The 25902-nt window shown below is 30.1% G+C and overlaps 2 protein-coding genes across 17 annotated transcripts in view; one reads left to right on the top strand and one right to left on the bottom strand.

Moving 5' to 3' along the window:
- LOC145937360 (uncharacterized) overlaps nucleotides 1–25902 on the bottom strand; it is a 96284-nt gene that overhangs the window by 47819 nt on the left and 22563 nt on the right. The gene's annotated exons all lie outside the window — the stretch shown is intronic.
- The window catches only part of LOC145937353 (uncharacterized), a 74320-nt gene that overhangs the window by 39553 nt on the left and 8865 nt on the right, over nucleotides 1–25902 (top strand). For 9 of the 16 annotated variants that reach the window (XM_083040354.1, XM_083040353.1, XM_083040351.1 and 6 more), the window contains 7 exons: nucleotides 3288–3490; nucleotides 4886–4983; nucleotides 5978–6187; nucleotides 17750–17869; nucleotides 20098–20372; nucleotides 24581–24642; nucleotides 25503–25619. In XM_083040354.1, coding sequence (XP_082896480.1) covers nucleotides 3288–3490; nucleotides 4886–4983; nucleotides 5978–6187; nucleotides 17750–17869; nucleotides 20098–20372; nucleotides 24581–24642; nucleotides 25503–25619 — 1085 coding nt within the window. The remainder of the gene's footprint in view (nucleotides 1–3287; nucleotides 3491–4885; nucleotides 4984–5977; nucleotides 6188–17749; nucleotides 17870–20097; nucleotides 20373–24580; nucleotides 24643–25502; nucleotides 25620–25902) is intronic. The other 7 variants (XM_083040357.1, XM_083040352.1, XM_083040349.1 and 4 more) reach the window with 5 other exon arrangements.

Below are 25902 nucleotides of genomic sequence, written 5' to 3'. Positions count from 1 at the left end.
ATTTTTCAATATTCAATATTACGTATTGAAACAAGTATATATGAATATTATTTACAATTTTCTAAATCTAACTAAAATAAAGTTATTTTAATTTAAGTAATTTTTATCTAGCAATAAACAAAAATTTTTGTTAACATTTTCACAATTATCTCTACTATTTTCATAAAGAAAGCTTAACTTGCAAATATTTGTAGAGTGATTGATATAATCAACATCGATGCAAAAAATATCAATGCTTCTTTATTAAAGAAAATCGATTCCAAACATATTTAATGAGAGATATTCTGTGCGCTAGTTTATCATGAAACGCGAGCATGAGCAGGTCGAATGACCCATTGCATCGTCCGTTTAAATATGATACTAGAGAAACAAGGGTGCAATCTCTTGCAAAAATGCATAGTATCGATCTTATCCGTGATAAGACATCTAGTGCTATGGTCTCGTTATATAAAGTTCATTGCATGTGTTTAGACTTAGACTAGTCAGATTACGGCTTTATGTAACAAGAAAAACATACGAGTGGGGATTATTAAATGGGTTAATTGGAATTAGCTAGAGAACACTTGCTGTAAGCAGCTCGAGATTTTGTTTTCATTCAACTTTCAATCGAACTATTCCTATTTTATATTTTATTTATTTTAGAAGAGTTTTATATTATTCTCAACTGCACATCAATAGCAGAATGCATATATGTGATGCATCAAATCCGTTTTGTGTAAAGAATGTAGTTTATAATCTTTAATAGGGATAATTTATAAAAATAGAAAACTTTAAATGAAATTGTAATAAAATAAACCTCTGTTTCGAAAATCAAGCAACTGAAAAAGAGATACGTTAAAAATCTAATATTATTTCAACCGGGTGACTATAAATTCATGAAAATATATAATACTTTATGATTTATATATAATATAGTTATCAATTATTTAGAATTTAGAACATATATTAGACTGAATATCTGCGCGATATAGATACTACTAGATATAAATATCTTCTTTACAAAAAACACATTCTTTACATAAAACAGGCAGATATCTATATGTATATTCTATATATAATTTAAATATAGCACATTGTTGTGCGTTGAAATTTTTGTCAGCTTTCTCCGATTAAAAATTATTTACGATAATATTTTTATATTAATCGCATTCAATGGATTTTTATATCTTGAGCTAAAATATATAATACAAAAATACGTTATAATATTTACGATTGCGATTTTGATAATAATAATACATCTATTCTATTCAACGAAAAGGAACTTTATCGAATATCGGCATTTTATCAGATTATTTTAATAATCTCTCGATCTTTTACGATTTAATAATATATCTGAATCAAACTGATTATCGTCGTTCGTAACGTGACGTTGTCCTTTTGAGTGGAATCTATCAAACCATAGCAACGAAGTATAGCAATAAATCGAAGTTGTACTTTAATAACCGTTATTTCAATGCTTATCATGCTGCAGCTATTATATCGCGATTCTATTGCCCTATGCTATTAAGGCTTCTCAAAAATGTCGATCGATTTACACGACAATCGCAACATATCGAAATTCAATAATCTTCTGATTAAATTACAATATTCGCTCCACAGAATTCCGATCATCAGACGTTTTTAATTTCTCTTTTCTTTTATACTATCAGTTATACAGCTACCATTTATACATCGATTGACAAACTGTCAATTGACAAATATTAAACTTGTATATTAATTAAAATAATTATAAACTACTATTTAATTAATATGCTTTTTTATAAACTTTTACAATAATTAATATATCTGTAATAAATCTTTCATTTACTAAAATAATTCATAAAGCTGGATTTTCTTCTTTAAGAATATATTGATAAAATATGTATTATAATGTGTGTGTAATCAATTTCACTATCATAAAACATAAAAATTTTTTAATAATAATAATAAATTAATAATCACACACACACGCATGATGAAAATAAATTAAAATAAATGTGAAATATTTAGAATAATTATAAGTATAAATAAGATTGATGTAAATCAAAACATTAGTGTGCTTATAGATACTAGTTATCGAAATATATATATATATGTATATATATGATTAACTTTGTAATTATGATTTTTGTCGCTTCTGTATTTATAGTTTTTGTTGTCATCTGGCTGATCGATTTCTATTTGTTTCTGTCGTTTCAGTCTTCAGCGAGACGATTGTGAGAGCATGTAAACTTTTTATTCTTCGAAGCATATTAATATAAAAGAGAATTTGTATGACTGAAGATGATCATAAATCAATAGTTAAAAGTTTTAATAAAAGGAATATCTATATACACACTAATATCAGTGTTTTACATTGGCTTTAATGGAAATTAGTTGTTCTTTGAATGAAGTATTATAACGAATATATTGTAACAAAGTAATTTAATTACTACGAGGGTAAATCAAAAAGTAAAGGGACAAATAAAGAAAAACACATTTATTTTAACCTATGTGGAAAATTTACATATCATTTTTCGACATAATCCTCACCAATATCGATACATTTGATCCACTACTTAATAAGCTTCTGTATTTCATCCTGGAAGAAAGATTTGGGTTGAATGCGTAGCCAGTTATGCACCACTGCAATGACCTTCTCATCCAAAGAACATTTTTTTTCTCGTAGTATTTCTTTTCTTTTTTTTTCTTTTTTCTTTTCATCTTTTCGGTTTATTAAAAGAAGCACTACAAGGAAAAAATTTTTCTTCGGATGAGAAGGTCATTGCAGTGGTACATAACTGGCTACGCATCCAATCCAAATCTTTCTTCCAGGATGAAATACAGAAGTTTATTAAGTAGTGGATCAAATGTATCGATGTTGGTGGGGATTATGTCGAAAAATGATATGTAAATTTTCCACATAGGTTAAAATAAATGTGTTTTTCTTTATTTGTCCCTTTACTTTTTGACTTACCTTCGTATATTCCTAGTTTTATAAAAACAATAGCTGCGTTAATTCTCTTTTGTGATCGATTGCAACCATTTATATATCTTCTAAATCATTTGATTATAAGAGAAAGTTGCTTCAGATAACATGTGCGTAATTCTTAATAATTTAATAATTTAATTTGCTATTAACTCCTCCCCCCACTTATGTGGAAATTTAATAGTAATCTTAATAATTATTTCTGAAAATATAGAAGGGTAAGAAAATCTTCGATAACCGGTTTACACTTGGAATATTTCCATGGGACGATCTCAATCGAGATTTTATGCGTAAGTGATCGGAAGCGTAAAACATCGAATCATAACGGCAAGGTGGTTAGTTACAGGGTGGTGGCTGTGGTCGCAGGAAATAGCGAAGCGGTGACCTTGAGCAACCTTCGAGCTGATACGCAATATCAGCTGGTCGTAACCGCCGTGAGAGCCGGAAAGAAGTTTCGAAGTCGACCGATCGTCTTCCGCACACTCGGTAAGCTTTGCCTTTCTAAGCTTTACCTGTCTCCGGCATCACGGTCACACGTGACAGGTGCGTTTCTGATAAAGAGAAATATTTCTCTAGTAATCTGTGTAGTAATCGTAAACGTCCGTCACGATGCTTCCGTAGTTATTTATTATTTATTTCATCTTTTAACAAAAAACGCTGTGAGTCACACCGTATTTCGGAATATTTTTGTTTTTGCGTTCTATAACGTATTTCCATATATATATCTGCTTTTTATCTGTTCCATTTCTTTCACCAATAGAATATATTTTAATAGTTTATGTGTGTGTAAAAATATATTTAAATAAAGATCATGTTTTTTGTAGAGTAAAATATTAAAGAATTTCGATTATTTAAATTGAAAATATATATGTATAAAGCAATTAATTTTTTAAAATTGTTTCTTATATTTTCTTGGTGATTCACTATATTAAGAATATTTAATTTCGGCTTATAGCTTACGGTTAACTTCGCAAAATTGAAAGGTTTTAATTCGATACAACTCGCAATCCTATATTACGTAGAATATATGTATATTGTATATAACGGATCTCTTTATAGTATATATAGTAAAAATATTCGGCAACGGATTTTATTTAATCCATCTGAACTTACAGTTCTATTTTTTGAAATATCGAGACCACAATATCGTACAGAATAAATTTCAATTGCAGAGATAATTCGTTTCTCGAAAATCCATTTTTTTTGTTTGCTTAAATCAGTTTAGTGATATTAACTCGTTAATTACAATACACAGTTGGAAAATTTGTGTTTTCTTGTTAAAAACGGTCCCCGTTAAAATTTTTGTGTTAAATATTTAACACATTCATGTGTTAATTTAACATATTGCTGTTATGTTAATTGGACTCAAATGTTAAATTATTAAAACAACTAAAAAAAAGTGTAAAAATAATACAATGTATATCTATTTTTAATTTTACACAATAAATATGTTCCGTATTATTAGTGACAAGATTTATCTGTTAAAATTTACAGAAAAAAATGTTAATTTTACTTTATAATATAAGTGGGGGTGATAAAATTGTAAAATTAACAATATTTTTAGTTAATTTTTACATTTTTACATTTTTACATTAAAACTATGTTAATTTTACACAAAATTTATTTGAAGTTTGCATTTATTTTATATTAAAATATTAACACAATATTCGTGTCACCATTTAACATATCCGTATTATGTTAAATTAACAAAAAAATTTCTGTGGACCGTTTGGGACAGGTGATATTTGTTAAATTTAACACAAATTTTTCAACTGTGTATAGTACACAGAAACTAATTTAGAGAAGTTTATCAGTTATTTTTCCGACGTAACTTTATCTAGCATAAATCATATAAAATCCTACAGCGATGATACACGTATATACGACGCGATCTGACACGAAGCGATTATCGTGTAAACGAGCTTGTATCGTTTTCAGAGCCACCACGCACGTCTCCGCAGCAAGATGCAACGGTAACTGGTGGTCCTCTTCCTCCACCTCCACCGTCCTCGCAACAACCTCAATCATATATACAAGTAAGCTTTTTTCCTAAACAATGCACAATTTAAAAGTTTTCAACGTTTGTTGTTATCTCACGTTCAAAATATTTGTAACGCTTCAACATTGAGTAAATGGGCAATCCACTGATTCATTTATAACATTGCCCGAATAGTTTGAACAATTTTGTTTAACCTAGATTCAGGTATAAACGCGACTGGCGATCGAAAATTTTCTTTAATATCACATGAAATCGAAGGCAATGTAATATGTGCTTTGAGGAAAAATCAATTTATCACTTCATAGAATGTCATACCGAGAAGTATCGAAATAAAAGAATGGGGAAAAAACTCGATTGAATAAAGCGATGTTTCTTTTATTTCTATTTCAGTATTTCGCCGCTTTCTTCGATTTCCAAGAATGTTAAAAGAAATAAAAAATTTTCTAGCTTTTCGCATATTTTTCGCATAAACGCATATAATTTATAATTTAAAATAATTTTTTGCGAAATAAATTTTACATCAATTTTTAGAAATTTCTATATAAGTGCATAGTCTTCGACGAAATCAATAATATACAAAGCATTACTTGTGAAGAAGAATAGATAGACAATTTATCGTAGTGGGATATAAGCTCATTTTATGAGAAGCGTACAAAATAAAATGCGCAAAGAGAAAACTAGAATATGGCCGCGAAACTTTTTCGAATTTAATTAAAGTTAATTAAAGAAGAGATCGCAATCCTTCTGCGCGAAGAAGTGTATGTCTCCAAGTTATATTTATCGTCTAACTTTTTATCGTATGAGAGAGAGAGAGAGAGAGAGAAAGAGACATTCAATTTAAATGTTCCATGGAAGTAATAAACTAATAAATAACATTTATCTCACTCGATGAATTTCTTAATAAATGCAAATATTCCGCATGCCAGAAAACATATATTAAAAGGTATATACGTTTAAAAAAAAAAATTGTTGCGCGAATATCTTCATGCCGTGAATTAATCGAAACAACGCGACTTGTGCTCCGTTTACAGATTCGCGGCGTCGAGGTGGGCATAGTAGTGTTAGTGCTCATAGTTTGGGCGGGCGCGATAGCGTTGTTCTTCAATCGATGGGGCAAGATCCGGATGCTGCTGCCTTATCAGCCTGACTACAAGGAGCAATTGAAGGTTCCCGGCACGGGCGTGTGCGCGTCCGCGAGTACCGCGTATACGCAACACCCGACGCAACACGCGTGCTCTCAGGTAACGCATAGGTATACTGCATCCGATATGATGCAACGAGCCTTCCTGCGCTCGCATTGTATGTAATATACAGCCGCGCCCAGGTAACGTTCGAAACTGGAGAAATCCGGCTGATCTATGAGATTATTATGCTCGATAGACGAAAGAAAAAAAAGTTAGAAATTTCCTTTTGCTGTGCTAACAATTATTTAAAAAATGGATATCTTTTTATATGAGAAACATTTTTTATCTCGAATAATTTAGGGAATACATCTTTAGAGGAACGCATCTTCGCAATCGGAAACACTATTTATTTGGCAATTGAAGATTCCTAAATATGCTCTATTAAATTTAAATATATGTATATATATATATATATATATATATATATATATAAAGTTTCACTGTGAAATAATGAAAATTTATCGCTTTTCTTGCAAAAAATCAAATATAATTTTCTTTTAGATTTTAAAATACTGAATTATTATATATATTTTTATGAGACACACAATCAATCAATGAAGATTATCAATTTATTATGGATTTTTCAATATTGTCATATAATCAACTAAAAAAATCAATACCTTCTCATACGGAGGTCTTTTCGAACTTTCTATCGATTTGAAATCGTGTGATGTAGATATAAATTCTTAATAAAATATTATTAAAATATATTGAGGAAAAGATAATCGGGGCGATATTTTACAATCAAATTGGGTCGATTTTTCAATTTAAATATTGAAGGCTTTATAAGAAAAACTTCGCTGAAAATCGTCTAGTCATATTTATGCAAAACGCGAATGTTTGCGCAGGTGGATATATAAGTTCTCGATTTACGAGACCAAATCGAACTGACGTCGAATGTCTGATATTCGTTCTCTCGAAAATTTGAAGTCCGCGTGATATCGGCACTTTATTATAACGTGTAGGATTGGTGCGATGTGCATATACGCGATCTCTATTGTGCATACGATAGGTTTTTGAGTGTTGCGCGATGTAAACGAACAGTATAGTCATCGGGAACACAAAATTCGAGTAATGCCGACACACGGTCGGAAACACGCGGACGTAAAGGCGCAAACGTAATGGTGCTACCGTATGTTATTAGCATGCCACGAATTCTGGTTCATTCGCAAGACCATATAGTCGTATTCGTACAACGGCATTCAACTACATATATATACGCATTGCAGCTTGATATGGGAATTGCCCGCGCGAGAAAGCATCTTCTAAATTTTATCGTAAATTCCTAGCCGAATTTTATCAATTTAGGCAACGGAGAAAGTGTTCAAAGACAATTAATTTCAAGTTTCATTAACGAACCAAAAATTGCAAAAAAACTTAAATATTAAGTTATTAATAATAATCTCTTAATAACAGTAAGCGGTTAAAAATTACAACATTTTAACGGATTAATCTTCAAATGTAAATAAATTATAAAATTCTGTTTCTTAATTAGTCTTAATCAAACGATTTTATATAACTCAGCTTTAACTTGAATCATAATTATTGAAAAATAATTAATATTAATTAACATATACTAGAGAAACTCAATCCGCGGAAATTTATCATCAAAATATACACCTATTAATTATTTCAGCTAATTTTTATTCATGCATTATTCTATCGCGTTGTTATCGTATATGTATAAGTCACAAAATTTTACAAATGCGTATATTATTAAAAAAATCTAAAATGCCTATTTTGTGATATATTATATAATATAGTAAAAATAAGATTTCTCTCTGAAATGCTTTAATAGATAAAACATCAAATAAATTTAATATTATTTATATATTTTTTTATGTTATATTTAAAACAGTTTTTCTCAAAAATCAAATTTAATTTCTAAAACACAAACACTACAATTGATATGGTTGCGTTTGATTAGTACAGCTTATTGTTAGTACAATAAATCAATAGCAAGCTGCTAACGGGTAAAGTTTATCCACTATTAAACTAACCATTTTATGTCTGCGAACCAGCTTTACATAAAGCTGTTTTGCCCGGTTCGTGAGATTACCCGATTCACGGCGAATTGTTTCGCGCAACAAAAGAGCTTTTGCTTGGGTCGAGTTTGACGTCACGGCATAATTACGAACAGGATTTAAGATAGGGTAATTAATTGAAATGTCGCCAGCAATCCAATATTGCTGGCTAATAATCTGCGTGCATAATCTGCATATACATCTCGGGAATGAAAAACGAGAACTCATATAACAATTTCCATTTCATACAACAAAGAGGAACTAGAGAAACTCTGGACATATCGATTTGACTTCCTGTGGACCATCGCGATTTAATTGGCAACAGTGAATAATTGTCGTGAAAAAAAAAACGACCGCAACGATTTTATAGTCAGCAAACGTTGCACCAATTATATTTTACATCGGAAATTTTGATCGGTTGTTTAAGTTTAAAACGTGCAATTTTTTTATAAATTCGATATTCTCGAAATATATATTTGTAATATTTTTTATTATTGCTTTTTGTATATGGAACAGTTTCCAATAACATGATTTCAACGTATTGAAATGTTTCAGAGATCCAATCTCTTTTAGTCTTATATATCCAAATCAGATATACATATATGTTCACACTAGCGGATCCTGACGTCGATAATGGGGGGGGGCGGGGGTTTGCAAAATTATTTTATTTAATATTTTTGAACATTAAGAAATTTTTTATTAAAACGCTCTTCTATATATTAAATATAAATTTAAGAATTAAACTGGCATTTTTAAGAGCGGTACGCGGATTTCGGTGGGGGCACGAATTTTTACTTGGTATACTGCCAAGACTTTTTCCGGAATAATCTCGACTCGAGATTTTTAATTCCGATTTAATATTTTTGGTTTCATGATTAGCTTTTCCAGGATCAACGACGTCGATAGCTCTTTAGTGTTTGTTTTTCTTTATTTATATTTTTTAAACAAATTCAGCACAAAACTATTTCTTTTAATTTGCAGGGGGGGGAGTTACCCCCCCCCCCGGATCCGTCAGTGTATATATACATATATATAATATATATTATATCTATATAATATATATTATATAGATAAAAAAAATTTCGCCTAATTATTTTCGTACAAAAAATTATCTCATCATTTCGTCCTATGTCTGACTTAATCTTTACTTAACTCCTTGAATGCGTAATGAGTATACGTTACAGTGTATCTTATACTTATATATATACACTAGCGGATCCTGACGTCGATAGCTCTTTAATATTTGTTTTTCTTTATTTATATTTTTTAAACAAATTCAGCAAAACTGTTTCTTTTAATTTGCAGGGGGGGGGGTGTTACACCCCCCCCCCCCCAGGATCCGCCAGTGTATGTTCATAATTTCTTTATATTATACTTTAAATTTTCTCCTATAATTTTTAACAACCGCATTTTATAAATTTAAAAGCTTCGATTATCGCCGATATGATTCATATAATGCCAATTAATTGTTTTTCTGTCTAATATAACTTTCAATTTAGCGCAATTTACAAATTTTCATTTTATTAGTTCAATAATATATAAATCCAACGAGATGCGCAATTAAAATTTTCCATGTATCACTGCATCGACATATTTTGCTTCTGTAGAACGCGCATGTTTATACTGAAAATTTGAACATTAGTAGATATGAGTATATTTACACTGAGTATATTTACTAATATGGTTAAATATATAGAGCAAATAAATATACGTAGTTTTCGTTGATCTTAATATTAATTAATTGTTGCTGACAATGTAGAGTGATCGAAAGTTTGGAAGCTTCTGCAACATCTATCAAGCTTCGATGCAGTAACAGATAAATTATCGGGTGTTTAACGCTGTTGCCATTATATGTATAGGTCTCATCTGGCAGTCGCAGTATCACGATTATGTAACAATTGCAATTATCCGTTAATAAGCGAGCTACCTCGCTTACTATATTGGCTATAGAAATCAAAATAACAATACGTATCTCGTATATCTCTCTTCTTCATATACGAATCAAAAGTTAATTTGGAATAATATACGGACGTAATTTGTCGTGAGTTAATATTGGAAATAAATTGTCATGAGACTTTATTTTATAATTGTTGCTAATTTTTAATTTTGTTAAGAAAGGTTATTAGATTTAATATCTAATTAAAATTATCGTTCAAAAATCAGATTAGATTCTTGTAATAAATAATAAATGAGATTCGATGTTTGTAGTTCGTGTCACATAATGTTTGATTATTATTTCTCTAATCACGATGCAATATTATAGAAAAGATATTCGTGTTTTTTCGTATTAAATTTTTAATATTTTTGTAGTGATATATAATCGTCAACATTATCGTTATAGCATTGCAGATTATATAAAATTTTATGTAGAAACACAAGAGCGGAAAAAGATTTAATTTTTGTCATTATTTCATTTTTTCATGTTATATTTTTACGAATACTTTTTTTATCAGACAGTTTTTATTTTTCATCTTAAAAAGAAGTAAAAGTTTTGCCAAAACAAGAGAGATTTCCACAAAGAATCTTCGTTTTACTCAAACTAACATCCATTATTCTTTACATGTATGCGGTAACATTGTACGATATATATTAGGCTACATGGGAAAGAATTATATTCCATCGAAAATTACAAAAGAAATGGATGGCGCCTATCTCGAAATATTTCTGAAAGATATCTTTAATTTTCCATTCTCTCTTAAATAATAATTTATTAAATTATTAAATTGCTTATTTAACAGAGTAAATCGTCTGAGAGCAAGAAAGTTTTAAACATGTAAATAAGAAATGTTTCAAAAATTATTCTATTTAGCCTAAATTAAAATTTTTAAATGCTGCCACGTATTTTAGAATAAATTATGCAAAGAAAAATTTATATTATCAATTTAATGCTGAACATATTTATGTGTAGTTAATTTATTAACTAAACAACTAAATAATTTATAATTATATTTTTATAGAACTAATGCTTTAAAGAAATAAGTATTTTACACAGTGCAATTATATTATTTATATTTAGTTTAATATTATTGAATTATAACATATGATCATTTTTTATAGTAAATTGAAAGGAAAACAATATCAAGCGATCAAATTGATGATTAATAAATTTTTCTTCTCATTTCTAAATATTAAATTCAACCTCGTTAGTGTAGTAATAGAAAACCCAGTAGCAAGAAATTAAACGAAATAAGAATGCATATGTGTATCTTTAGCGTAGAAACATCCACATAAACAGCCATTAGTCACATAGCTATAGTCCGTAAGATTAATTAATAATTCCAATTAACACAATTTAATTCTATTGATCTCTTCTGTTCCTCTTTTCTATTTCCACGTCGTTTCTTCGGATTGACTACACGAAATTCGCGAATATCGGCTGGCGCTACATGCGATTACCGGTACTACTCTTCCACACACTGTTCTGCGCTGCGTGTGTATGCCTCCCTCCGACCACCCTCTCGTGTCACTTTCGGCGGATCTTACACATGATTATGAAAAAAACAAACGAACGAACGATAAACGACTACTAAAAAAAAAAAAAAAAAACATAATGCGATACGCACAAAACGAACGAACGAAAACGACGGAAGGTAATGACCACATTGTCGGATATGGTGATGCAGTGCGGGGGCGGGGGCTGCTGCGTCCTGGAGCAGTGCTTTCAGTACCCCAGAAGAGCCCGAGAGCCCCGGGACTGCGGCTGCCAATTCGCTCTACTCCACAGGGCGGACATCGCGTGACCATCGGTACATGTCTTAAAAATCTTAATTTTATCTTCTTGTGGCCCTATACCTATACATGCTGGAGAGGAACCTCGGCTGTACCGAGGCTCTCATCCTGTCTTTCTCTACTATTGTTTCTCACCCTCTCACACGTTTTCTTGTGTCTGTGTGACCTACGCCGTACCCCCTTTTCTGTCTCTGTATATTTTTCTGTCTCACCTTTGAGCCCACTCGTATATATTTTATAATTTTCTTTTCGGCATCGGATAGGAAACTGAAGATCTATTTAGCCATTATTAATTCTTTCTCTGTCTACCCTATAGGGACCCATTAGATCCATATGTTTGTCTCTTAGAATACACTTGTGTGAGTAATTAGGAAAATAGATTCCTGTTTCTATTCTAATTCATGATGCTATCAATTGATATCGAATTCGTGAACGTATTTAAAATTTATTGTTTATAGAGAGAAGTTTAAATTTCGAGAAAAAAACATTTTTTAGGAATAAATTATTATATATTGTATGTTAAGTAATTTTTTTTGTATTTACAAATTCGTTATAAATTGATTTTATATACAAAATCATAGAAAAGTTTAATATTCTAAAGTAGGCTGTAATCACGAAACAAAGAGTAAATTTTTCATTTTGTTACGTTTAATGTGGAAATATAATAATATATGTAATTTGTGTCATTTAGTCTGTTTTTGCGATACTTCACAAATTCATTAAAGTTTCACAAATTTTAATTTTAAAAATAATTGTATTTTTACAAAATACATACATAATATATATATATATTTATATTTAGATACTTTTAGTATTTTTAGTATTTTAGGTACATCGTAATTTTTTAGAACTCTGTTATATTATAAGAAGGCAATTATTATGAACTATTAGAAAATATTTCCATATTAGTTACGTAACAAGTATGTAATTTACATATAGAAAATGTTCATAATTATCATCAGTTCTTGACGTTAATCACGTAATCGTCATTTTTTCACATTCTGTACTTTTTATCATTTATCAAGTTAGTAAATCAATATGTGAACGTTTCTACTTTTTACTTTTCCACTTTTATACAAAACAATTGTGATCGATATCAAATCGATAATAAATTTCACAAAAAGTATATCTCTTCTGTTGCGCGATAAAAGTTAGCTCAGCAAGTGATATTAATATTACTGGTTGCCTGTACACGTTCTTTCCATTTCCGTTTTTGTAATCAATTACGGACCAAAACTCTGAAGGTGCAAAAAGAGGTCGAGAAATCATCACCCATGAGACAAAGGCATCTACCTTATTTCCTCTCGATAAATCGAGGCTTGCCAACTTTTTTCGCGATATGTTTCGTTTTCGATAACCATTAATAAAGAAATATATAAAGAACTTAGATTGAATTTAAAAAATGTAATTTTCTAAAAATTGGAACTTGTATTTTTCTAAAAATAGTATCTAAACGAAATATGTGCTTGCAAAATGCAGAATATTGTATATTATTCACATTCGATTATAAATCGATTTCGAAACTTAACCTGTAAGTCAAAATCTGATGATATCTCTGATTATAAAAAATACGAGAATATTCAAAACTTTTTCGAACTTTTTTTTTTAATTACGAAATTGTTAGATATTATAAACGTAAACTGCATAAAATTCATTAAATTTTTACTATTCATATTATTAAATTTATTTATAATAGAAATTAAATACATACAAATACAGTAAAAAAGTTATCAATTCAAATCAAATTCAATCAAAAAAAAATATCGATATCAATTTTATGCAAAAATTAAAATGAGAAGCAAAAGAAGTATAACTTCTTACTTCGTCGCAATCGAATTTTAATCAAATCCGCTTAAGTTAAAGATAAATCACTGTCCATTTACATACTTTACTGACCTCGCGCCTAATCTCTATTCCTTCTGGGAAACGAAGTCTTAAGTGACACGACAAAAGATCAAGCTTCGGTCAACTTACGAAACTCGGAAAGACTTCTGTTGATTTTGAGCCAACCGCTGTAATGAAAAAGGGCTTTGTGTGCCCGCTTTACATCGCATGTACTACGAAAATGTAACAAAGAGAGCACGCTTTAGAGTTGGCAGGCCTTGTCCCGAGAGTTCTTCCACAAAAAAAGGATCAATTACACAATTGTGTTATAAAGGGAATCATCAATCAATCAATCTGATCTCGATCGTTCATATTGCATGTTTACATACTTTTAATTAAACACGCGCACACAATCTGTATAAGCCCTTTACGGATTTCATGGTTCGAATCAGGGGTGTATTTCGTTGTCGCTAAATTTATCCTGTCTCAGTCAAGACCTCAGACTAATAGCACGCTGACCCAAATCTGATCGGAATTACGAGTCCTGCCAGAGACAGGAGATTCTAACAGGAGATATATAGATGTACTAAATTCAATTGAATTTCCACCCTTCGTCGGTGCGTCTAATTAAATTGCATGACGTAAACTCTCTGATTGAATAAATGTTGCAAAAACTTGATCGATTTTACTGTGACTCGTATGAAAAAAGAAGGATTTCCTAAAATAATCTAATCATCTCATATGTGTATCTTTCCGCATCGTTAAACATTGAATGATTTACATTTCGATATAAACTTTGATTTAAAATTAGTTACCAAAAATAAATTGTACATCTTAAAATCTAGGAAACACATTATCCGTTATTCTAATTTAAAAATATGTAAAAATAATTAATAAATATTCTTTTTTAACTACATAAATGAATTTTGTTTCGTATTTTTGGTAAAGAAAAATATATCTAGCTCTTCATATATACGCATTGTGTGCGCAACAGCAATAACTCATCATAAACGAGTAAAATGTCCTTCGCACGAAATGTCCATTTACGCCATAAAATAAAATTCGGTCTATTTCCGGATTAATATAGATCCAGCAATATAAGTTGGAAAATTTTACAATCACATATTTTTTTTCTAGCCTGTTAAAACGGAAACTTTCTTTAGAGCAAATATATTCATATTCCAGACTCAGTGCTTCTATTCTTCTAATCTTTTTAATTTTTAATGTATTCTATTTTCATACGTTAATCTTCGTGAAATATAAGGATTTGTTAGATCGATGAAAACAAATGCAACAAGTTAATGAAACATATCATTATCGAGAAATATTTTTCAAAACGAATATTAATATTTAATTTTGATGAGTTTAATTCTCAAAGCTGTAGCTATAGAACTATGATAATCTCAATATTTCGCGTATCCGTTATATAATCACGTATATCTCGCGTAACATGCATAAAAGAAACTAATTCTCAACTGTTTATGATTTAATTAATACGACAAAGTAACTATGATCGGATTTATATTAACAAATTAAAATACACAATTTTTCATTACTCATCCTCATAATAAATAAGAAAATAATAAATTATAAATGCATTGAAAAATATTAATAATTTAAAAGAAAAATATCCGTATCGCTTTCCTGATACTTAATAAAATACTAGAGCTAGATTTGATTTTACCTAGTGGTTGGAAATAAATGCTATATATAGCTTGGGGGTCTTTTACGTAAAGTATCTAAAAGCACAAGGGCTTTCCCAACGATCAATAAATAATTCCAGAAAGCGCAGCTTTAGAGGACATCATATTTTAGATGATCTCACTTGCATGTATATAGATATCATTCGCCTTTTTGTATTATCCTGACGTAAAGATGATAATACAATACCTGATTATTATATCTAGCAAAACTAATATCAATATTATTACATCTAAAATGTTAGAATATAAACTCTTGGAAAGTCGCACCGATTTTATTCATCGCTACACACTGAAGACGACATCGTCTTGTTCTGAATCTCAGTCCGATTGATTTATTTCCAACAAATATTCCTTTTTCATTAAACGACACTTCCAGCAATTTAAAAATATGATCACTGCTTTCCAATCGCTTTAAATCGCTTAAACTCGTCGTCCCATTTCAGTTATCTCTTTAAACATGTGGCACTATTTAAGCACAATAGGGAAGATTTTCATGCACAGGAGTTTATACTGCAGCCGCTTGAATCGTATATTATTAGCAACTTTCATAAATGAAAAGTCACGCTATTGGTGCAACGAGGTAGGATACTGTTATTTTATGTCATGTTCTCGATATTGTTTTGTGTTCAGCTTCTATTTTATGTTATTTGTATTATATATAGTGTTCACACTTAATATCTTATTGTTATAAAAGTGCAAAGTTAAATTTTTATATTTTTTCTTTGTCTTACAATACGCTTATTTATAAGACAAGCACAAGCATATATCGCTTATTGTGTGAAGCTAAATAAAATCAATTTATATCGCAAAATAAGCTAGCATCGAAATAGCATAAATCAGCTATGATTTAAATATTGCACCTCCTCGCACTAATGGCAGATTAAACAGTGACAGTTGTTCAGCATAAAACAATGCTTCGCACAGTACACATCGATGCTTTTTATCACAATTATCGAGTTACGAAAATGCTTATAGTTTATTCGAAAAATGCTTTCAAGTAGAACCGCCGGAGCAGCGCGTCGTATCGCGTAGAAAATCCACGTCAATAAGAACAAATAATTTACGTTAAAAAGAAAAATAATACTAACTGCACCCTAAACAATTCTTTTGCGCAAATATATAGTTTTCGCGATACGACAGCGCGATTTATGCGTCAAACAGGCGATACGAAAATTCGGATGAAAATGTGTTCCAAAACATATAAAATTAAATATAAAATTTGATATTTTTTCTACCTTTAATATTTTTTAAAAATATTACTGTAAAATAATAATTGATTTTTAATATTTAGTTCATATTTATAATACTATTATATGATATATTATTTGTATGAACCATTATAATTAAGAAATTCGATAAATTTGATAAATAAGAGATATGCGATTATTTATATACAAAAAAATATACATAAATATATCTATTAAATGAGACGGATATTGATTATATTTTATGGGAATATAATAATTTCATCCGAGTCAGTTCTCGAATCGCCTCTGATTAGCATTTATTATTCTGAATATGCGATGAATTTTGACGTGTAAGTATTTTCAGCTCTTAACTGAAATATACATATAATCTTCGAATCTTTAGACATGAAATATAAGAATGACATATGACCGGTATGAACTATGATATCTATATTTATTAGTATAATAAGAATTTCTAAAAAAATGCATATGCGTCGTAATACGTTAGCGCCCACCCAAAATTGTAACTTTTAAATTCTCTGAAATTAATAAATGTAAAGATCCATATAATAACGTAGATTGCAAAATCGTGAAATCGTACTCTTATTGCAGCTGTTTAAGAGAAATAAAACATAGTAGGAGGGCAGTGAAATGAGGATGCTATTCAGATTTTCTGTTTTATCGGATAAGACTAATTTTATTTTAAGCAGAATTTAATTTAATATGTTTTTTCTTTCTCGATACAAATATACTAGCTCTTTCTCGATACAAATATACTAGCTCTTTTAAAATTGAAGAAATTTCACATTCTATTACCAAGATTTATTAGTGTGAAGAAATTATAGTAAATAATGAACCTCTATCTAATCCGTGTCGACCGAACAATCGAATTTACGATAATAAATTTATAACCGAGGAAAAATTGCCAAGTCCCCGCAGTGCATCCTGCAGTTCACTCTCGTCTCTGCAATCTTGTTCACTGCAGCACCCTCATTCGCCGCCCTCCGTCGGCCTCTCAACTTTTCTTATCACGTAGATCCCACGTGCATTAAAACGTCACGCTTCGAGAGGCCGAACTCGATTGCAATTATCACCGCCGTCGATCGCGCTCCCGTGACGGTAACGTGATCAAAAACGAACTAAAATTTCCAGCATCTGCACTGGTCGAGCCATCACGTGGACTCCTTAGACAGCGGCGGAGCTTTAGGCTGGCCGAGAACGTCGAGGCCGCGCGTCAACAGTGCCATCGACGTGGCCGGCTTCCTATCGCAGGTAAGTAATTGTGCTGGGAAAAATCCACGCAGAGAGATCGATGGATTACGCGAGGTGGACAGCCGCGTCCTCGAATCCGCCGATCGATCTGCTCGCGCGATTTCGCCGCGACCTTCCCCCGGATGGACTAACCATGCCGGTCCGCGTACAGTCGCTTTCCGATTATAGCAATCGAGGAGATTGAATTCGGAAATCAGTGAGCGAGGGTAACATTTAGCTTCAACTACACGAGAATTTACAACGAAGTAACTGCGCGTCACTCCAAATTTCTCGTCAGTCATTGCAATTTCAATTTATATAATTGATATTTGGAAATTGAAAAATAAAATATATGTAATTTCTCCGATGAAATTTAAATTTATGTACCTTGGGGAAACTTAAACTAATTCATATCCCCTAATACGACAGGTGCAAGTACGATACATCTCAATGTATCTTCGGGACTATTGTCAAAAATAAGACATGCTATTACGAGATAGCAATATAAACGAAACAGAATTACATTTATGGTAAAATAATTTTTACAATCTTGTACGTAAAGTATAGAATATAAAATATAAAAAACAAAAAACAAAAAAAATATATATTATTTTTGTATGTATTTTGTATTAAAATTAGTGTAATATCAAATATCTATATAATTTTATATATAAAAAAAATTATTTTTTAATTTAATTAAATATGTTATTAATGTATTAATATTTGTTCAAGTTAATAGATAATTTCAGATTAAATTTTTATTGTATGCTGGTATTCCATTGTTGAGCTTTATCATTAATAAAAGAGATAAAATTGTCGACCACTGTCTCTCTTTTCCTTGTGAAAAGTTATAACAGTCTGTATAAAATAGACTGCGTTGTAAGCTTTCGTACAAGAGTCTACATTAACTAATTATACGAAAGAAAGCGAGTAATCATTAACTCCAATTAGAAGAAAAAAATAATAGTTCATTAAATTCACTGCGGATTCTGTTTGCAAGTCTTGTTGCGCGAATGTCCGATAATTCCTTGTTCTATCAAAATGACAGGCCAAATTATTACAAACGAGATAGTCGCGATTATACATATATGTATATGTATATCACTCAAATTAAAAGTGTTCTTTCCGTCCATCAACAACTGCGTATCGATATTTTTTTTTATTCTACTTGCACAATTGTTACACAATTGTTATAGTTTCAGATTGCGCGTTTCGGCATATATTGTTAACATAACGCAACCAAGGGAATAACCATATTCCTCATTCCTGCGACAGTTATTTCAATAAATAATGAACATGAAAGAGTTCGTGCGAAAGAGATATCTCAAACGTCAAAGTTCAAGGTAGTTTGAGGCAAAGTGTAGTGCACCACAGATGATCGATATGTTCGTGGATTACTTGTAAGGAAATGGACAAATTCATTTTCTCGCCGCATAAACAACGTGTGTATTACATTTCCAAATCGCGTTCTCATTAAATCGGCACTAGATGTCTATTTTATTATTTGTGTCGTTTACACCATTTCCATATATTTTTCTCTAATCTTTCTATATACACATTATATTACGACACGTTGCTGTCGCGATTAGCACGATACTACTAGTAATAATTGGCTCGCAATTGGCACAATATTAGCACAATAATATCGTCAATAATATATGATTCTATTTGGTGTTTTGGTGTTTTTCAACGTCGATATTGCACATGAGATTTATTGCATTCGGCGTATTATTTTTTGCAATTACGAAAATTTTCCAAGTAATCGAGCATTTCCAAATTCTATTAAATTATAAACACATTCGCAAATTAAATGTTTAAATTAATATTAAAATATTCCGTCGTAATGTAAATCTCCTAATATTTTTAATATTATATCAATTAGCCAAAATTCTCATCTCGCATTTCTAACACAAAATTTAATCTGTAAAATTGAAGTAGACTTATTCAACATTTAAATAGTAATTTAGCACGAAAGAGGATGTGCAAAAAGCACAGCAAGCACGTGTTGCGATACGGCAATTAAAAATATGTTTCTGCTCAAAGAAGCGTTACGTTCTTCCATCTCCCGCGTTTTACTCACGCGTCGCTATCTTTGATCACACTGTTCATTGTATTACACTTAATGACGCACAACGTAAAACCGTATCCATATAAAAAGTATGTTAAAATTCTGTTAAAAACGTAAAACGCTGCCCTAAATTGCATCGCGCAGTTCTTTCTGACCGCATTCAATGCTTTTTTCGTTTCAGGAATTTCTACGACGCCACGGATCCACGTCCAAATTATGTCGTAAGGTTCGCAGTGCAGATAACTTACCTCTCGCGTCGACGAATCGCCAACAGGATCCACGAAGAAATTTCAGGGAGGACGGGATCGTAGGGGACCGGGAATCCTTTCTGAAACCAATTCAGGACGATAAGTCTGACGACCAGGACTTAAGAAGGCAGAGTAGTCTCGAAAGTGCAACGAAAGACAATATGGAAACATCACTGTTGGATCCCGGTTGTCAACAGCCTTCCTCAAGGTAAGTTAAGTTTAAGAAATAACTATATATACCATATTTCTTTCGTTACATCTTTCAATCCGATAATTCGGTAATACTATAAAAATGTATATTAACAAATAAATATTTTATTAGTATAAAATATTTTATATATTTTTATACTAATAAAATATTATATAATAAAAACTATATATTTTTATATTAATAAAATATTTTATTTGTATAAAATATTTATTAATTTATCCTATCAATAAAGTATAATACAGATTTTATTAAAAAACTAAAACAATTTTCAAATTTAATTTTTATTTCGTTAATTAATTGTTTTCTTAAATATAAAATAAAATATATTTAAGTCATTCTAGAAGTGAAATATCAGCGCGTATGTGAAGACTAAATAAAACTGGAATAATATTAATAGCGGCAATCAAATTACATATATGGTTTATATTGTACATTACAGTTAAATATATGTCTGGTTAAATATATACTTTAAAATATTGCTTCCATAATCTTAGAAGGGTCAATCTAAATAAACTCTCTAAGAATTTCGCATTTGCCATTTGCAGTGTGGAGTCAATACTTTTATAATTCAACGATTCGAACGGATACGCTACTTCTTATCCTGTTTCAATAGTAATCTATATTATGTGGTATCTTGAAAAGTTAAGATGTGCATAGAGATATGAGAAAAACGATAACATTCTAGTATTCTAGTTTATCGAAAATTCGCATCCCGACCCGGGAAACCGTCATATTGATCGCAGAACGCAATTGTTCCAGCTGCATCGTGATTTTAGATGAACGACACGCTATCTCCTTTCCTTCCCACATTTCTTTACCCTTCAAATTTTTACAATTAGTATCACAAGCATTTTTGCTCGCAAAAACAGTTTTATGAATATTTACATAATACAATAAAAATAATCAAATAACGCTTTTTCATCACGTAGCATAGCAGTTTAGAATGCAGTTTTTTTTTTACACGTTCGCGTATGTAGTGTATTTTAATGATTGCAATAAAAGAGCATGCGCATTTCATAGTGTCTTTACAGATATTCGATTATATTTGCATAAATGGAAATAAATAAATAAACACAACAATAGTATAACAATTTTTCAAATAAATGACAAAATGATTATATCGCATTTTACTGAAAAATAAATATTGAGGAAGAATATTTTTATTCGGGTTTTAAAAATTAAACTTTTTTTATTTTTATAAGTTTCCACAAAATTTGTAAATCAGATATTTTGAAATAGTGAATTTGTATATTATTTACTGCAAATACAAGTTATTCTATAATTAGAAATTTTAATTTTAATGTCAGGTCAAAGAATCAGTAAAATTTCAAAATTCTAAAATTGTAAAATGTGAAACAGTTTTTATTCGAATTTATTCAGTATATACAAATTTGTTAATATCATAAAGCTTTTCTTTCAATGGCACGTGCTTTTTGTAGCAATATTCAAACTACACAGCTATTGTCTTGTATAGCAATTAACAATTTTTATATATACTGTTTTATATGTACTGTTATAACAATTACACACAATTTAATTTTTCTAAATTATATAAGTGTGTAATATTGCATATTTATACAATATTCACATTACAAATATTGGTAATTTTATAAAATGCCGTCATTCTTCCGCTGATAATACAATGCATTTATTTAATGCAATTGCAATTTAACGTTAATGTTCATTGATGTATCAACTTAAATTAAACACATCCATGCGTAAATATAATTTCAGACCAAATACGAAAAATATTCCATTTATGCCTTATATAATCTACAGAATTTTTGCGATTATTTGCTGAATTAAAAAAGTCTCGATATTAATAACAATGCCGATAAGTATTACAAAAGAGATACTGATCTTGAAGAGACTAATATGATATTAATACCATCATTAGATATCGGTAAAATAAAATTTATAAAATATAAAAACACGAATATGTAAAGCTGATAAACACTAATTATGAAATATTTGATGATGTCAGATACGTGAGTCTCAGCGAAAAAATATCCAAGTAGAGATTAATACTCAATATAATGCGGAATAAATTTTAATTGGATGTATCGATTATTATGTTAATTTTTCACGATAACTATATAATAAAATTATAAGGGAGAAGATAATTTGTTATGCTCTCAAGATGATATTTCTACTCTTATATTATTCATAATATAATTATCGTTATTTTGCAGCATAATGCAAAAGAAATATCGAGGTTCTATCTTATTAGCATGTCTTCATAAATAAACTCTTCATTCTTTCTTCCCTATTATTTTAAATTAATAGGGAAGTAAATAAGATGAAAAGGATAACAGTAAAATTTATCTCCAGAATATTTTTATAAATATTTAATTACGTTTGAACAAGTGCATTTGATAAATAAAAATCTCTAATATTTATGCTTATTGATACCGTTATTGCTCATTACTCATTAGCGTAGTTATGTTGATATTGAAAAAAATATTCGTATCAACGTGCTTATTGCTTATTTTTTTCATTTTTATTTTAGCTTCAGAGCAATCTATATTAGTTAGTGAAACGCGGATTATCGGTGAAACTTATACAGAGTAATAAACGCATCGACCTGGCCGCGTTGCGGCCAGGTGTGCTCTCGCCCGCAGTATCGCGCGCGTAAGCGATAATGACAGTCCGGGGAATTTAAATGCGGTACATGTTGCGGGAACGCGGTGACTTCGATCCGCGATGCACGACCCCCCTTTCCCGGTCGGATGGCTGGCTTATCGATCACAATTTCACTAGGCGATGCCCACTTGACCCGCGCCTCGCATGTAAATGACTTTGCTACTTTGCAACCCTTTGCAATCGTTCGCGCTGCGCGACCTTCCGCTTTTCGCAGCGCGCGTTGCCGCTGTGTTATTCTCGTATCGCTACATCATGTTGCGAACTCGCGCAGCAGCGATTAACATCGACGAGGATAATATCGACGGTCTTTATCGGTTAAAAAACAAAGAGCGAATTGTGTGGGACGTTTACTCCTTTAACTATTAAAGGACGCAATGAAATTACCCCAGAATATAATTAATATATAGATTTTGCTTCAAATAAACTTTTTGTTGTATTATATATAATGTGTTCTATAATAATTATATAAAATTCTAAATTCTAAATTATATTTGTTAATATAATAGCTTTTATTGAAATTTGTATTTACATTTGGCCACTTTTATCTTACAATCTAGTTGTAAGATAGATTTTGTATTTATTGAATCATTTTAGAAACAAGTTGTAAAAAAATCATTTTATAATCTTTATACAGTTTTTAATCTGAAATTAGTATAATTTTAATCATTATTTTGTATTTATTGATATAAATAATAAGAGTAATAGAAAGATGAGATTATGAAACATTAGATTACACTGAGAACCATTCGCTTCAAATTGAAAATAGAAAAACTATACTGACGAGAAACTTTACTACATTCCCTTTAATAGAAAAGAGAAAGAATTGTTTTTAATTAGATTTACACCATTTCCAATTTAATAGTAAAATTTATCAATAGAGATGCGATAGATTATTTGTGCGTTAATTGATGTAGTCATTACACTAAATTAAATTGTAAAAATTTCAATTTGATAGTTATTTATTTACAAAATTGAAATACCAGAATTTACTTACGTATAACAAATAAATATATTAAAATTTGAATTAAAGTGTAATTTATATTATACAAGTTATAACCACCCATTTTTTGGCAGTAGAGAATTATTAAATAGAAAATTTTTCCAATTTGGCCATATAATTTTATAATTTTATATATTCATTGAATATTGTTTTGTATAATAATGTTACAATTTACATGTATATATAAAATATAGATAGTTCTTAATTATTTTGTTCTTTAATTTTAAATACAAAGAAGAAACTTTTTATTTGAATAAATACTATAATCAATTCTGTTTATATAATTATATTATTGAGATTTTAATAATAAATATGTAAATTTAGAAATAGGAGGGATAAATAGTAACTCTGAATCATTTTAGATAAAAAATTGAGTTTAAAGTTAATGGTCCTCAATTCTAAAAAAATTCATAAATTCATAAACTGTATCGAAAAATTCCTAACATATAAGTTTAATAATTGTTATTTATTATTGTTAATATTACTAAGAAATTTTAATTTCTCTTGTATATCAATATATATGGTATATATCACAATATTTATATTATATTGCCCAATCTAGAATATCTCTGTTTAGAACGCGATTGCGATTTAGCAACAAAACGCGGAGAAAAATATTTCGAGGTATATTTAGGTCTACTTTAAATTGTACAATGATCGCTGCACATGCATGTCATTAGATATATTCTGCAAATATACTGTTTTTTTTTCTACATTGCATCATTTCCATAATATCAACGTTATACATGCGCACATGTCACTAACGCAACTGCTATACGAAGTTATAAATTATGAAAAGTCCGTGTGTGTGCATGCGACATACGCAAACTTTCTTTGTCCCTAGCTTGATTTTGTCATAAGTTACGCAAACCGTGCTGGTTTTTTTTTTACTATAATAATATTATATCTTCCTTGACATTCAGAACTTTATCTTATGATTACTATCGAGTTATGTAGATGTTATTCAATAGTCCCATACCTTGATTCCTTGACGATTATTGGCAATGTGAGATTTTTTTTTATTCACACAATTTATACAAAACTATCAAGAAAAACAGATGAATGTATGCGATTTACATATTAATAATAGATTCTTTTTAATTTTGATAGCAGGCAACTTAATCTACAAATTGTGATTCATTATTTTTTTTATGAAATTAAGAAGATTTAATATTGAATGTTAAAGATTTTTAAATGTGTGTATGCAAAATCGAACGATTTAAGTATATATAAACGATGTGAGATGACAAAACTCTATTTATAATTTAACTTCAACTTTGATTTAATTTTACAGTTTATTTTAATTCCCCCCCCCCCCCCAGATATTTAGTTATTAAACTATTCTCCAGCTGTCAGCAACTTCGTATTTGAATTATGTGCAAATGTAAATATATCACGGCGTGTAAATAACACTTTATACAAACTATATACAAATATATTAATTTTCAGCGTATTAAAGATAAATCATGCTCATCATGTTACAGAGACTCCCCGGTGGCATCATCATCTTTGGTCACCAAACGTTTCGGAGGATGGCGTGCCAGCGGAAATCATGAATACGTCAGATGCCCCGTGCGACAGCCTGCTTCCATGGACGAGCGGTAAAAAGCTTTCGTTTTATCTACGATTTAGGCACGCAAAGCGATTCATAATTCGCGACAGTTCATAAACCTTCGATATATTCTCCGAATAGATTCTTAAAAAAATTTACAATCGAATTCTTTTTTTAATAATGCGAATACATTCTACGAGAGCAAATATCTCTCCGATAACTTAAGAACAGCACCCGCGACATCTATTATAAAATGCGTTTTCTCATTAATTTACAATAGACGCTCAATATTTATATCTCCAAGCACTTCCCTGAAAGCTATCGGTCATAAA

Source organism: Prenolepis imparis, unplaced genomic scaffold (assembly GCF_030444845.1).
Source record: "Prenolepis imparis isolate NDT839.2.m4 unplaced genomic scaffold, iyPreImpa1.0 SCAF_6, whole genome shotgun sequence".
Lineage (NCBI taxonomy): Eukaryota > Metazoa > Arthropoda > Insecta > Hymenoptera > Formicidae > Prenolepis > Prenolepis imparis.
Note: the sequence above shows the minus strand (reverse complement) of the source record. Positions and strands in the feature narration are given on the sequence as shown.